This window comes from Macaca thibetana, chromosome 6 (genome assembly GCF_024542745.1).
Source record: "Macaca thibetana thibetana isolate TM-01 chromosome 6, ASM2454274v1, whole genome shotgun sequence".
NCBI lineage: Eukaryota > Metazoa > Chordata > Mammalia > Primates > Cercopithecidae > Macaca > Macaca thibetana.
Window position 1 is genome coordinate 70,905,137 of NC_065583.1, and position 16,039 is coordinate 70,921,175.

The 16,039-nt window shown below is 34.3% G+C and overlaps 1 protein-coding gene and 1 long non-coding RNA gene across 8 annotated transcripts in view; one reads left to right on the forward strand and one right to left on the reverse strand.

Moving 5' to 3' along the window:
- LOC126956271 (uncharacterized) overlaps positions 1 to 3,022 on the reverse strand; it is a 40,847-nt gene extending 37,825 nt beyond the window's left edge. The window contains exons 1-2 of the long non-coding RNA XR_007726267.1: positions 2,738 to 3,022; positions 226 to 353 (exon numbers count right to left, since the gene is read on the reverse strand). This is a non-coding gene — a long non-coding RNA (uncharacterized LOC126956271). The remainder of the gene's footprint in view (positions 1 to 225; positions 354 to 2,737) is intronic.
- Positions 1 to 16,039, forward strand: part of TMEM232 (transmembrane protein 232) — a 318,910-nt gene that overhangs the window by 105,318 nt on the left and 197,553 nt on the right. For 6 of the 7 annotated variants that reach the window (XM_050793059.1, XM_050793058.1, XM_050793063.1 and 3 more), the window contains 3 exons: positions 231 to 397; positions 7,848 to 7,981; positions 8,428 to 8,517. In XM_050793059.1, the coding sequence (XP_050649016.1) occupies positions 231 to 397; positions 7,848 to 7,981; positions 8,428 to 8,517 (391 nt within the window). The remainder of the gene's footprint in view (positions 1 to 230; positions 398 to 7,847; positions 7,982 to 8,427; positions 8,518 to 16,039) is intronic. The other variant, XM_050793065.1, reaches the window with a different exon arrangement.

Genomic DNA, 16,039 nt, shown 5'->3' on the forward strand with positions numbered 1-16,039 from the left:
GAAATTGCTGTTCTGAAATATATAAACTCTTACGTATAAATTATTTACCGTCTAGTGTTCTATTACACCACCAGGGGGCATACATAACACTATAAATCTTAAATAGGAAACTACAGCAGTTTCTGCATCTAAGTACTGAATTTAATTATAGTTTAATAGCTAAAAGACAAATGAAACACAATGCAAAATATTAATAAAATATTTCTCACAGATGATTTTTCTTACAATAGCACTTTCTTTCTCTGGAGCATCATATCACAAGTATCCAAACATCTTTTCAAATGTGCAATTCATCCTGAAAGCCTCGGAAATTATAGGTAAAAGAGAACTCCGTTCTGAATCAATTTTTAGCCCTGTGGAAAATAAGAAAAGACATGAGAACACAGATTCTGATATGGTGGGTAATCTAGTATGGTGAGTATATCCTGTTGTATGATACATCAGATATGATTACTGTGATTAAGTAATGGTGCTTGTCAATACAGTAGGCATTGAGGAATGATGCATTTAGCTGTGGAGGAGGGGTGAACAGCAAAGACACAAATTTCATGCAACCATATGCACAGTTCCTGGAGAGTAGTTAATAGGATGAGTAGTGAGGTATCTGTATATAACACTACTACTTTAAATGGAGTAATGCCATAACACCTTCTTCTTCATAAGTTCCATCTCACCTACTTAACTAAAAATTACAACATAATTTAGACTGACTTGTAAGTTAACATTTTAAGATATTATATTTTTATTAAAGGGAAAGTGTGTACAGAGCAAGTTATTTATGAAAGCAGGCATAGAATTTTTATGCTTTCATAATTCATATGAAATAACATTCAGTGGCCAGGCGTGGTGGCTCACGTCTGTAATCCCAGCATTTTGGGAGGCCAAGGCGGGCGGATCACCTTAGGTCGGGAGTTTGAGACCAGCCTGACCAACATGCAGAAACCCCGTCTCTACTAAAACTACAAAATTAGCCAGGTGTGGTGGTGCATGCCTGTAATCCCAGCTACTCAGGAGGCTGAGGCAGGAGAATCGCTTGAACCAGGAGGTAGAGGTTGCGGTGACCCGAGATTGTGCCATTGCACCCCAGCCTGGGCAACAAGAATGAAACTCCATCTCAAAAAATAAATAAAAATAAAATAAAAAATATCTCACACCAGTTAGAATGGCAATCATTAAAAGGTCAGGAAACAACAGGTGCTGGAGAGGATGTGGAGAAATAGGAACACTTTTACACTGTTGGTGGGATTGTAAACTAGTTCAACCATTATGGAAAACAGTATGGCGATTCCTCAAGGATCTAGAACTAGATGTACCATATGACCCAGCCATCCCATTACTGGGGATATACCCAAAGGATTATAAATCATGCTGCTATAAAGACACATGCACACGTATGTTCATTGCGGCACTATTCACAATAGCAAAGACTTGGAATCAACCCAAATGTCCATCAGTGACAGACTGGATTAAGAAAATGTGGCACATATACACCATGGAATACTATGCAGCCATCAAAAAGGATGAGTTTGTGTCCTTTGTAGGGACATGGATGCAGCTGGAAACCATCATTCTTAGCAAACTATCACAAGAACAGAAAACCAAACACCGCATGTTCTCACTCATAGGTGGGAACTGAACAATGAGATCACTTGGACTCGGGAAGGGGGACATCACACACCGGGGCCTATTATGGGGAGGGGGGAGGGGGGAGGGGGGAGGGATTGCATAGGATTTATACCTGATATAAATGACGAGTTGATGGGTGCAGCACAGCAACATGGCACAAGTATACATATGTAACAAACCTGCACGTTATGCACATGTACCCTAGAACTTAAAGTATGATAATAATAAATTTAAAAAAAAAAGGGGATTTGTGGAAAGAGAAGTAAATTTAAAAAATAAATAAATAAAATAAAAAATAAATAACATTTAATATGCTATTAAAGTCAACTGAAAACTTTAAAAAATAGTTTAAATGGGCAAATGATAATAATCTTTAGATTATGATAAATCTCTTAATTTCTAACTCAGATATTAGTAATCTTTTAAAAAAGCCCTAATTAAATAATTTGTTTGTATTTAATAAACAGTACTATGTAAACACAAGTACAGTGAGCCATATAATTGTGCATATACCTTATTGATTAATACACTTCAAAAGACAAATTTTAATCTCTGGGGCTAATAATGCCTTTCTTTCCTCACATATTTTCCAAAAAAGACCAGCAAGCATTTCATAACCTTCTTTTATTTTTTGTTAAACATATTTATTATTTTATAGCTTATAAATAGAAAATTTGTTTTTCTTACAACTTCTAAAAAAGGAAAAATACATTTAACATTACACAAGTTGAAACACCTAAGGAAATGTGAGGAAGATTCTCTTTTTAGATGATATTGTGTGTTACCTTATAATTTTCCCATGCTTCCTGTGAGCCCTTTCTAAAATCAGCTATAAATTAAATATATAAGAAAAAACATTCAAACACATCTATTTGTAAGAGAAAATACTTTCTGGGCCTAAGTGTTTTCTCTTTGGCACATTACTGGTTCACCATTTATGTAACAAGTGACATTTACCAAGTAATTTGAGCCTTCTGTTTATAATTACTAATGAGCACAAATTGCCTCGTGAGAAAGGATCTGTTTTTAAGTGTAAAAAATGTTTTAACAGTAAATAGATAATGAAAGATATCGAGCAACAGAAGGAGCACTGATCATGAAGAGAACAGACCTGCTTATGAACTGGTTCTGTGATCTAGGAGAGGCCCACCGATCTCACCAAACTCCATTTGCGTATCTTTAAAAAGTCGTCATTATTGTCATAGTCATCATCATCATCATCATCATCATCATCATCAATCTGTCTGAACTCTTTTACAGCATTGTTATAAAGATTGCAAAAAAAAGCATGTGCTTTATAAAAGTATTAAATGCCATGCAAACATGAAAAATAATTATTGAAAATATGTATTTAGGACCTCACTTTACCCTAGACAGTGAACTATAGTATTTTCATCTAAGGATGTAAGTATGTTGACTTACTGTTGTGATTGGAATGTTTTTCCTTTAAACAAATAAGATTCCATGAAATCTTAGCAACGTGAATGGTCCAGTTATGAGGTAGGCAACTGTCAATGTTGATTCTGATGCTCTTTAAGAATGAATCCATTTTGTCTCTCTTGGTGCACACACACAGCAAGCAAATGGAAGCTTACTGCTGTACAGCTCAGCCTGAATTAGAAGGGGCAAAAATGTCAATACAGGAAAGGAACATATCAGCTTAGAGTTAGACAAGTCACTAAATCTCTCTGTGCTTTTTTCCACTTTGTAGAACAAAGCTGAGATTCAACCTCTTCTAAATTCTATTTCAGCTCTATCCATGTGATCCCGTAAGGGGATTATAACAGAGTTTGGCCTATCAGGTTTATTGCCCTTCTTTTTCTCCTCCTCTTATCTCATAATATAAAGATATAAATATAGGATAGCATAGCCACAGTGCTGCTAAAAATACTGATTTGGCTAATCAGCACTCAGTCAGTGCTGGACTGCATATCTTAAAGTTCCCCAGTTTCAGCCCAATTTATCCAGTACAGCCGGCCTTTCCAGTTCAGTTGAGTATTTACTCATTCAATACCCATCTCTCTCACCTGGGAAAGGAAAGAGGAAAAAAGATATAAAAGTGATAGAAATGGAAATATAAGAGATACATTTGCATCAATCTCTTCTCCTTTCCTTATGATTGTTTTAGTATATTATAGCAGAGGATTTGTGAATTTATTCCTACTGCCCTTATCATTTGATAATGCTAAAAGGTCTATAGCACATATTTTGGCCACTGTAAAATATTTGATTTTTAGTATTCTTATATGCATTGGAACAAAGTCATAATTACTTAATTTGTTGTCAAAGTGCTACCAAAATTGCACGGAAAGTTCTATAGGATATTACGATACATTAGGATACACACCATATGAGCATGGGTTCCACTTAAGAATAGGAAATTTCCTTTCCTCTGCTGTTGGACCCCATTTCTCTTTTTAATGTCTTTTTAAGTGAGCCAGACACAGGGTTTCCATTGACTTTGACAAATGGTACACTTAATTAGCTCTTTGGATAGCAGAGCCAGAATGCTGGATTGAGTTTTCCACTCTGTCCTTTGCTCACTAGCAAAGCTGAATTTTCTAAGCAGAGTTGTCACCTGGTAGTAATAATAGTTATTTGGAGAATGTAGATTTAAACCCTGCTACAATGAAGTAGACCTTTTATTAAATAGTTTCATCTGTTCTGAAGAACAAATAGTTCTCTGAAAACTAGCAAACACAAAGTTTACATTCTAGTATGATTAGCAATCTCATTCTCTAACACTTTTTGGTAAGCCAAAGTCATTACCTAATTTTGGGACATTTTGTGTTGTCCTGTAATTGTAAATGGTTACTAGGAATTATTAGACTGAGACATAAATTCCTTAAAATTAGGAGCATTATCCTATGATTCATGTCAAATTACCCAGGTAACACTTCGTATTGGGAGATCCTTTCATGGCAATGTCAACCATTCCCCAAATGACTGAAAACTACATGAAACCCAGAAAGCTGTCCCTGAACAGCCAAAATAGAGCCCATGCTTCAAAGCTCATTTCTGTGATAAAAGAAAGCCTAGTCAGACACTCAGAATTTATGTACTTAAATTTGCATAAAATCTAGGCTGGTGTTGTTAACTGAATTTTCAGCCAACAGTAGATTAACAACACTTTTGTAGGTGGGCTTCTCAAAGTAGGCATTGTTCCAGCTACAAATGACAGCCCAAAGCTGGACAGCAAGGGAGGGAGATGAAAGAACTGTGGAAAGTGGTTATAAAAGCCAAAAAAGAAAGGAAGAAAGGGAAGTAAGGAGGGAGAGAACAAAGAGAGGGAGGGAAGGAGAGAAAGAAGGAAGAAAGGGAGGGGAAAAAAGTTCTCTGGGAGTCATTTAGGGCGGTGCTCAGTGCTTTTCAAACTTTCTGTGGTAAAAGATCTCTCCTAATTTATTTTTAAGTTTCCAAGCCATCACAGATGGATAATTTTGTAAAATATAATAATAATAATAACAAATTACTGAAAACTAGAATAGAAAAGACGAAAAAACACAAGCTTTAATTTTTAATAGACTGAATATATATATAATTATTTTTCAAATTGTTATGAAAGTTTCTAAATACATATTTTTCATTTTTTGTGCTCTCATTAACAGTTCGCAAATGGCAGTTATCTGCCAACCACACCTTGAGCAGGACTGACTTAGGGTAAAGGCACAGAACTCCAAGAGTAAGCAACATTGCTCACTCTTGGTCTTCTGCACTGATGATATACATGATGATTGTATTAAATCACATAGTCATCATCATTACATTAATTCATTTAAGTTTGATAAATTTATTTTTTATTTGGAAAAATGTTTCTTGCTGAAGAATGCTCGATGGGCCAGGCGTGCTGGCTCACGACTGTAATCCCAGCACTTTGGGAGGCTGAGGAGGGTGCATCACCTGAGGTCAGGAGTTCAAGACCAGACTGACCAAAATGGTGAAACCCTGTCTGTACTAAAAATATAAAAATTACCTGGGTGTGGTGGCAGGTGCCTGTAATCCCAGCTACTTGGCAGGCTGAGACAGGAGAATTGCTTGAACTGGGGAGGCGGAGGTTGCAGTGAGCCAAGATCACGCCATCGCACTCCAGCCTGGGTGACAGAGCAAGACTGTGTCTCAAAAGAAAAAGAAAAAAAAAAAAAAAAAAAAAAAAAAGAATGCTTGAAATACATAAAATCCCTGAGACTAAATAATAAGTCCTACTTATCTGGAAAATTCACAGGTGTGGCAGGTTCCTTTCCTCTTGATGATCCCAATGTTCTACTGCCAAAGACCACCGGGAACACATCTGCAATTAGGCATATTGGGTTTATTAATTGTTGCAGAGAGAGAGAGAGAGAGAGAGGGAGAGAGAAATACATACTACAAGGAACTATGGGATGTCTTAATAAGAGAGTGTTAGAAGGAATCTACTAGAGGATTTGGACTTTATTTGGATGATCTTGGGAAGACTCTAAGGAAGCAAGGGTTCTCTCTAGAGGTCTGATGCTGTCAAAAAGTGGGGGCAATTCTGTGAGTAGGTATTTTTTGGGTGGCACAGTGACTTTGTTTATATCTGTGCTTAGAAAAAAAATTGTCCAGTGGCTTTGTTTATTTCTTATGGTCTCAGAGTAATATTGTCTGAAATTGCTATTTTTTGAGTTTATGTCCAATAGGAGATCAAAATCACCTGGCTGTATCAGACTGGCTTGTAATAGTATGTCAAATCAATCCCAGACATGAGAGGATGCTTTTTATTTCTCCACGATGTGTAAAATTGGCATAATATAAAATTGAAGATAAAACTCAAATCTTGTTCATTGTCTAAATCCTGATTTTTTTCTTTACCAAATGCTTTCTGAATTTTCTCTGATGATGGTACATAAATACATTAATGCAAGAATGGTTGACCTAATTGAATAGTTTATGTAGTCCTATAATATCTATGATTAAAATAATATTTATTATAAATTAATCATTCAAGTCATTCCAAAGTTTTAAAACATATTTATTTACTTATTTATTCAAAATAAGTTTGCAATCTGAGGATTGTCAGGCATCCAGGCTGAGACAACTAGAGCAATTTGAGAAAAGAATTTCATTTATATGGGTTCCAGTTTTGGGGTAGACCCTACCCATAAAGCAGAAATTGAGTTATATGTGGATTTGCTGAAGTCAGTATGTCTCAGACTAATGCTTTACATTATTTTAGAATAGTGCTTTTGTGTGGTGTATTCTAATACTCTAAACACTGAATTGTTTTCATTTGCTTTTCTGAATTATTGTTCCCCAGAGTCAGTAGCTTTGTACAGATGTTGTCTTCCTCATGCCTTTATCTCCAGAATCTAACAGAATTCCTGACATAAAGTAGATAAATACACAACTATGGGACTTAACTAAATTCTTTATTAGAAACTTAAAATAGCTTAAAATTTATGTATGAACTTCTTGCCTTCTATCTGAAAAGTACTCAACATAAAATTAAATTGTAGTCCTGATGTTGTTTTATATAATATATAAGAATTATGAAGCCCTTTAGATTCTGTTTCATTTTAACATAAAAATCACAAAGTATCAACTAAGTTAACAATTGGAGTACCTATCACAGGATGTGTGTTTGAATCTTCACTGTTGGCAAAAATTTAGAGAATGCTATGTCATCATTTTCTACCAATTACTTTAGTAGACCAATTAAATGTATAAAACTGTTGGGAAGCACTCTAAGAAAAAAACTAAACAACAGCTTATTTGTTATCTGAATTTTTAGACTTTAAGAATAGCTACTTAACAGACATTGACGATGTCTTGCTAGGCATATATTTTGGTCCTTAAAGTAGAAATCCACATTTTAAAACATGATTTGCTGTTAGTGTTTTGTTCAAACTTTCCCCATTCCTTCTTTCTCAAGTGTCAGGGAGAACTAAGTCACATAGAATCTACGAACCACAATTGTGTCTAATAGCCATCTCTTATAGGATCCAGAATTTTTGCCATATTGTAGAGCTGACATCATTGAACACAAGGGACCCATGTGAAAAATAATACGTTAGGTTCAGGTTAACTATATGTACTTCAAAAATATGCTTATGTAAATTGCTCCACTTGGTGAAATATAAAGTGTAAGAGAATATGAATTTTCATTTGTATATTTAAAATTTATTTTCATGTTTGTTCAAGTCAGAGTATTCTTTCTCAGATATATTTTTATATTTTAATTCCTGAAACATTTGCAATTTAATCAGGGAGGATATGAAATTAACCACCTGCTCTGGCACTGTGTTGCTGCTTGGTCTTGTGTTCAGAATAACAGTCCTCAGTTGAATAATGTGCTTGAACATCTCATCTTCCATAAGACACAGCTTCAAAAGAAATGCTGGTAAGAGTGATCCTATAAATCCAAAGTAACTCATGGAGAAATCTTTGTGCTTAAATGTTAAATAACCCTTGTACCTAAATGTTAATCACACCTCAGTTGACTATGAAACAAATTTATAATCTCAGTTCCAAAGGCAAGGACAATTTACATGTTTAGTATTAATTCATTTCATCAATACATTGTTTCTCTCTTTTTCTGTTTTGCTAGATATGCATGCATGCACTGCATGGTTTTTTTTTTTTTATTAAATGCAGTTTTTATTGACAAGAAATTTATTCCTGCTTTGCAAACAGCCTTTATATTCCAAGTTGTTAAACAGAAGCAGCGAAGTACAATATACTGTTGGAGAAAATATACTGATACTGTATTTCTTTATGCCTTACTTATAATGTATAACAAAAATGAATCTTAAAAAAAATTTTTTTTGGTCTCACTCTATCACCCAGGCTGGAATGCAGTGCGGCAGTGCCGCGATCTCGGCTTACTGCAACCTCCATCCCTGGGGCTCAAGTGATCCTCCCAGCTCAGCCTCCCAAGTAGGTGGGACCACAGGCATACACCACCATGCTGGCTATTTTTGTAGGGTTTTTTTTTTTCTTTCTTTCTTTTTATTTTTTAGTAGAGACAGGGTCTTGCCATGTTGCCTAGCCTGGTCTCTGGTCTCCAACATCTGACTTCAAGTGAACTGCCTACCTCAGCCTCCCAAAGTTCTGGGATTACAGGTGTGAGCCACTGCACCCATCCAAAAATAAATCTTGACTGACAAATATTAGTTTTCTCCTATACATATGTTAATTTAAGATGAGAAAAAGAAGAGTCATAGTTTTGGCATGAGTTCAGTGTAGGAAAGATTTTTTAAATTGACAATAATTTTATATATTTATGAGGTACAATGATATGTTAGGATATATGTGTATCTTGTGGAATGAGTAAGTCAAGCTTATTAACATATCCATCACCTCACATCCTTATCAATTTTTGGTTGTAAGAACAATTAAAATTTACTCTATTAGCATTTTTGAATTATGCTTTTTTTTATCATAGTCACAATGCTGCGCAATAGATCACTAGAACTCATTCCTCCTGTCTAACTGAAACTTTGCACTCTTTGACTGACATCTCCTCTTTTCCCCATCTTCCTTACACTCCATCCCAAGCCTTACACCATTCTACTATCTAGTTCTACAAGTTCAGCTTTTATAGATTCCACATGCAAGTGAGATTATGCAGTATTTATCTTTCTGTACAATGCTTATTTCATTTAGCATAATGCCTCAATGTCCATTCATGTTTTTATAAATGACAGAACTTTCTTCTTTTTAAAGACTGGATAGTATTCCATTGTATATATATACCATACTTTATTTATTCATCAGTCAGCGGACACGTAGGTTGATTACATATCTTGGCTATTGTGAATAATGCTGCAATGAACATAGTTCAGTTATCTCTTCAACATACTGAGTTCACTTTTTTGGGATATATATGTAGAAGTGAGATTGTTAGATCATATGGTAGTTCTATTTTCAATTTTTGAGGAATCTCTATACTGTTATTACATCAATAATGTAAAAGGATTCCCTTTACTGAACATCCTCATCAACATCTGTTATCTTTCATCTTTTTGATAATAGCCATTCTAACGGGTGCGAGGTGATATGTCGTTGTGGTTTTACTTTGCATTTCCCTTATGATTAGTGATGTTGAGCACATTTTCATATATCTGTTTGGCCATTAGTATGCCTTCTTTTGAGAAATGTCTGTTCAGGTCCTTTACCCATTTTTTTCATTGGGCTGTTTGTTTTCTTGTTATTAAGTTGTTTCAGTTTCTTCTATATTTTATATATTAACCCTTTACCAAATGTATGGTTTGCACATATTTTCTTTAAATATGTGGATTAAAAATGTATGGTTTGTACATATTTTCTTTAAATATGTGGGTTGTCTCTTTATTTTGTTAATATTTCATTTTGTAATTAAAGTAGACTTTAATCCATTTTGAGTTATCTTTACTATATTGTGTGAGAGAAGGGGCTAATTTAATTCTGCTTGTGGATGTTCAGTTCTCCCAAAACCATGTATTGAAGAGATTATTTTTTCCCTATTGTGTATTCTTGGTAACTATCAAAAATCAATTGACCATAAATGCATGAATTTACTTCTGGTCTTTCTATTCTGTCACTTTGACAAATGTGTCTGTATGCTATTGCCATGCTGTTTTGATTACTATGGCTTTGTAATACACTTTAAAATCCAGTAGTGTGATGTTTCCAGCTTTTTTTCTTTTTGCTCAGGATTGCTTTGGATATTCAGAGAATTTTGTGGTTTCATACAAATTTAATTTTTTTTCTGTTTCTGTGAATAATAACATTAAAATTTTGATATGAACTGCATTGAATCTGTAAATCACTTTGGGTAGTATGGACATTTTATCAACATTAATTTTTCCAATCCATGAACATGAAATATCTTCCCATTTAATTGCTTAGGCTTTAATTTTTTCATCAATATTTTAGATTTTTCAGTGTACAGATTTTTTACTTCCTTGGCTCAATTTATTCCTAAGTATGTTATTTTTTGCTATTGTAAATGAGACTGTTTTCATAATATCTTCTTCAGATATTCTGTCATTAGTATATAGCAGTGCTATTGATTTTAATATGTTGATTTTATCACCTGCAAATTTCAATTTTACTGAATTCATTTAACGTTCTAACAGTCTTTTAGGTTGCTTTTGTAGACATTTTAGGGTTTTCTATGTATAAGATCATTTGGTCAGCAAACAAAGACAGTTTTACTTTTTCCTTTCCTGTTTGGATGACTTTTTTTTCTTTTTCTTGCCTAATTGCTCTGGCCAGGACTTTTAGTATTATGTTACATAGAAGTGGTGAGAGTGAGCATTCTTGTCTTGTTCCTGATTTTAGAGAGACGCTCTCAACTTTTCACCATTGAGGATAATGTTAGTTGCAGGCTTGCAATATATGACCTTTATTGTGTTGAGGAGTATTTCTGGGGAAATTGATCAGAGGGCACTCCTTTCCAATATTTAAAGAGGATCACAGTTTTGAATTATTTTTCAATGAATATATAAATAGTAATAACTTGTAATACCATACCAAGTTGAAAATGCAATTGCCATATATATTTATTTAATTAGTTCCTGGTTTTCAGCCTCTGGCAGCCCATTCTACACCAAAGGCCTTTGTATATGTAAATTCTAAGTCCCTCAGAATCAACTGCAGACCCTTCTAAAAGTCTGGAACATTCTTTATGAACAAAAGTTATTTTCCCACTTGTATTTGGAAGTTTGTGGGATTCCAGATTAAGTAAAGATTTTTGGAGAATGGCTTAAAGTTTACCTAATTTCCTTAAAAATACGTTAGATTAGAGTTCATCAATAATTTGTTCTGTCTCATAGTGTGATGGGAGACACCTAATGAGTATTGCAGTTTGACAAAGATTGCAATATTTTTTACATTTTAAAAATAAAGAATAGTATTTATAAATATGAAACTAAAATGCAAACAGATTATATTTACTACAAATAGCACTTAATATAATTTTACTTAATATATTTTAATACAGAATTCCTAAAAACAACAAAATTTAGAGGTTCTCATTGGTGCCAGTTAGGTTATTCTGGAAGTTTTGGTGATTCTTTCAGACCCTTTTTAATGATAGAAAGTAAGTTGTAGGAGATTCAAATATTTAATTTGGTTTTCAAAATGACAAACGACTAGAACTAATTAAGCTCTTGGAAAACTCTAACTGTATTTACAACACAACTAAAATTGCATTTTAACATCTAAAAATAAATGTTATGTGACTTTGTCAAATTTATTTAAAAAGTACTCTAATAATTACCAGATAAACAAGTTTAAATGATTGCCAAAACAGTAAATGTAGCTGATTACGAATATTGAATGGTGGAATTCAATTCTTTCTTTAACCGATTTTTAGATTTTGCTATATTGCATCCACGTCTATTTAATTTAACTTGCTAATGATTTGTGTTTAAGGTTGCAAACACTGATGAACCAGTTTTTAAAAAAATATTTAGTATTTTATAAATGTAGGGCATTCGAGACAATACAAAACTATTTTTATTTTAAAAATAAAGAAACTGAGGCCAAATTTATTAGGCTTATTGATGAGTGGAACCAGATTTTAAGTTTTGATATAGCACTCTCTCCAGTGTATCATTCAACTGTCATGCTAGTTGCATTGTTGAGCAGATAACTGCTTTGAGACAGCCTGTTACTGAATCCTGACTTTTCTTTTTCTGAGAGAATATTTTGGAAATTATCAAGTGAAGAAGGGGATAGCAGTGTTTAGACAATGCTCAGTTAACAGAGGAATAAAGTGAAAAACACAATGACTGCTCATAACAGAAAGGAAAACAATAATTGCTTAAAACAGTACTACCAAATGATTTTGATTCTATTTTTTATATATTTTTTTTTATTTTAAGGAAAAGATTTAAACTTTTTTAAAAAAATTAGTTGGCTCTAGCAAACAAAAACTATTGACATTAAAAGAATAATTTGTGTTTTTAGGTTAGTAATTTGACTATTCTGTTAATTGTAACATTATAACAAATATTTTAAAATCAACTTTTCTCCTTACACAATATTTATTTATATAAAGGCCTATATAGGTGTGAAGAGGCCATTACTCCACATAAACAATACACACTGTAATATAATTACCAAAATAAAACCAGAAATGATTTTATATTTCTAGAGAATCTTTAATATTGGTCTCATATACTCCTAAGATACCACTGGGTGCATGCAAAAAATTAAGAAAATGAACTGCATGCATTTAGAATGAAAAAGAAATATCGAGGCACCAGGCCCTGATGATACATTAAGACTTCATCAGGATTTGCTGGACCAAATAGTCTTAAAATTGTGACACTTGGTGGAAGACACCTCTGGTTTAACACCTAAAATTCAATGCCAGTGACCATTAGCAGTAGTAACCTGAGCAATTTCATTTGCTGTACATCTCAGGAAAGTAACATAATGTTGAACAAATGTTCTGAGATTTAGAAAGCAAAGAGACCATTCAACTGAAGTATCTGAAGAAATTTTATTTATAGTGGCAAAAATTGCTTGTGCTTGTGCCCATGAAAGTGAAATATACTCATCTGCCCATTTCTGATGCTATTGGCCAGTAGATAATTCATCATGTATCTACCTGCGTGACTTCTTATAACCCCTTTTATAAAGATCCTACAATACAAAAAGAAACAAATAGAAGCAAATGGTTTCAGCTGAGCCTGGAAAAGAACAGGTTCAGGATCCACAAAAGGACTCAAGGAAGGCAATCACAGAATTAGAGCAGCCTCGCTGGGGGACAGGGAAAATCTGGGGAAAGAAGACACTGAAGACAATAAATTATAAACCCGATGAAGTAAAGAAAAAGAGACTGCAGGAACCCCCTCCCAGCTGCCATGCATTGGCCTTTATCTGCCCATAGCTGGAGATAAGCAGCTTGCTGGAAGGCAGATTTCCATTTAATGCAGTTAAATTTTATATGATGCTTCATACTCTCAATGCTCCACCCTGTGGTTTGGCCTTTTATAAACGGCACCATTTGCTCTGGGGAGATAGCTCAAGTCAACGCAAAAGGCTTTCTAATCTAACATGAAAATAATGAATTGTGTTTATAATTGAATTATTAGCCAATGAAGACTGCTGAGAAAGGCAGTATGGTATTTCATTCAAGCAATATGACATAAAACTGTATCTTCCAACACAAAATAACTGATTTAATGTGCTCCATAAGTGTATTCCAAAAAAAGCTTGACAATTTAAAACTGTCTTGAACATGGCAAGCGTTTTCCAGACATACAGTGTTTATGTTTGCATTGAAATGAATGAAACAAGGAATTCACTGCTTTGTATGGGTGGCAAGGCACTTCCTTTTCAGTTAGATCACTGATATCCACATTATTTATATCCTTGATCCTACTAATTATAATGTCCATGTGATGGTCTAACCTAGACCATTCAAACAAAAGTTTGCATCAATACTCCTTCATTTCTTGTGAACTGAAATGTCAATGGAGATTCTCGTTGTTCGTTTATTTCCTTGATGCTTCTTGATTCATTTCTTGGATTTCTTATTGATCCTTTGATCCCTGGAGCCAATTATAACTTAGTCTGTATCAGGTAAATACCCACCATACCCACTATATATGCTGCTACATTATTGTACAGCAAAAAAGCAATGCAACCTGAAACCAGAAGACGTGAATTTTAGTCTTGTCTTTTGCTTCCTGTGTAACTTTGAATGTCGCTTCACCCCTGTGAACCCCAGGGTCTGTTTAGCAGTTGTATCGAGATAACAGCCACCTCAAAGAGCTTTTGAAAGATTTAAATGAGATAAGTAATATGAAAAACACCTATTAGACTGTAGTTCTTCCCTTCCATGTCCTGCCAGTTCATATTTGAACTAATTTTTCCCCCAGTCAGGCTCCTACCTCCTGAATTTCTACCTCAGTACACATCGTCATGCCCTTTCCTCCAGCTAACCAAATCAGACATCTTATCTTCTCCATCTCACTTTCTCCATCCAGTTCAGGATCTGACAGTGTTGTACGTACATTAACTACACTTCAAAACTGTTCCTCTGCTCTCTGTTCCCACTGTCATGACCTTGGTTTGGGCTCTTACTGTCTCTTGACTATTGTAGCTTTTTAACTTGTCTCCTTGCCTTACGTTCTTCCCCTCAACAATCTGTCATATACTATGCTGCCAGGGCTATAACATAACTGTGACTACAACACTCTCCAGCTTAAAATTATTTAATAAGAACTATTTTACGTGATAACAGAGGCTGCAACCCCAATCAGTGTCTCATAAATTGCCATTATGTTGAAAAAAATTAAAACAAAAATGATGACTGAAAGATTCTGCTAGTAGGATTAATTACCACCAACCAATCAATAGCCAGAAAAGCCTGATGGGTCTGGGTGGAGGGAAACAATTAGCGCTCCACCTCTGCCTTCTCTGATGAGAGGGCAGTCATTACTTGTCTGAGGCTCCATCCCTTCACTCCCACACCAGCTTCCCTGGAACTCAAAGAATGAAGTCCTGTAAGCAGGAGAAAAATCCTTTTAACAGACAGGCTAAAGCCTACATTTTTGTCATCCATCTTTTCTGAGTAAAAAAATCAGGCAATGGCAAAGTAAATTTATTCGTAAACTAGTTTCCCTAAGTAGTAAAAATCAAGAATGAAGTGCTGACTGCCCTCTTCTCCATGTGCAGTAAAGACCAAGACAAATTTATTTACACGAATTCTCCCCTTCCTAGTCTGTTAATATAATCTTGAGTTCTGATAACATTATAGTTAACTAATTATTTTTAATGTTCTGTCTGCTCCTTAAAGAATGATTTATATATCTGCATTTAATTATTTGGTCATATTTATAAAATTATTTTTCTTTATTAAAACTTACCTATTTTTCTTCTACTCACCTGCAGCCATTTAACACTAGGATTTTCCTTTCTTAAAACTGTTCAATACTGTTCATTTCTTTCTTAGCTTGAATAAATTTCTAAATATGTTTTTTGATTGCTTATTATATTAGGTAAGGCCATGATTATATACAAACCTTGACCAGCTATAACATTTATCACCATTTATTTTTTCCCTAAAAAGTATGATGTACATTTTGTCTGGTAATAGACTTCTATGATTACAGTGTTTATTTTTTGTTTGATTCCTCCTTCAAATCTCTAAATGTTGCTATGCTGTTTCCTAACACAGTTATGATGAGATATTCAAAGTCATCAGTCCTCTTTTTTTTAATCTGTTTAATTTTCAGTCCAGAATTTTTTAGGAACCTCTTTGTGATTTAGTAAGCAGGAGTTAACTGGCACCCTTTCTTGTCCAAGTTAGGAGCCTATTGAGGCAAATCCTGTGCTTTACCTAGAGAGAAACTTCACTTTGAGAAGCTGTGCACAAATACTATAGCTGCTGGTCTACATTTTTTCAAGGTGTTGTATTGACTACTTATAGTTCATATGTGTTCCCAACTTCTGCCTA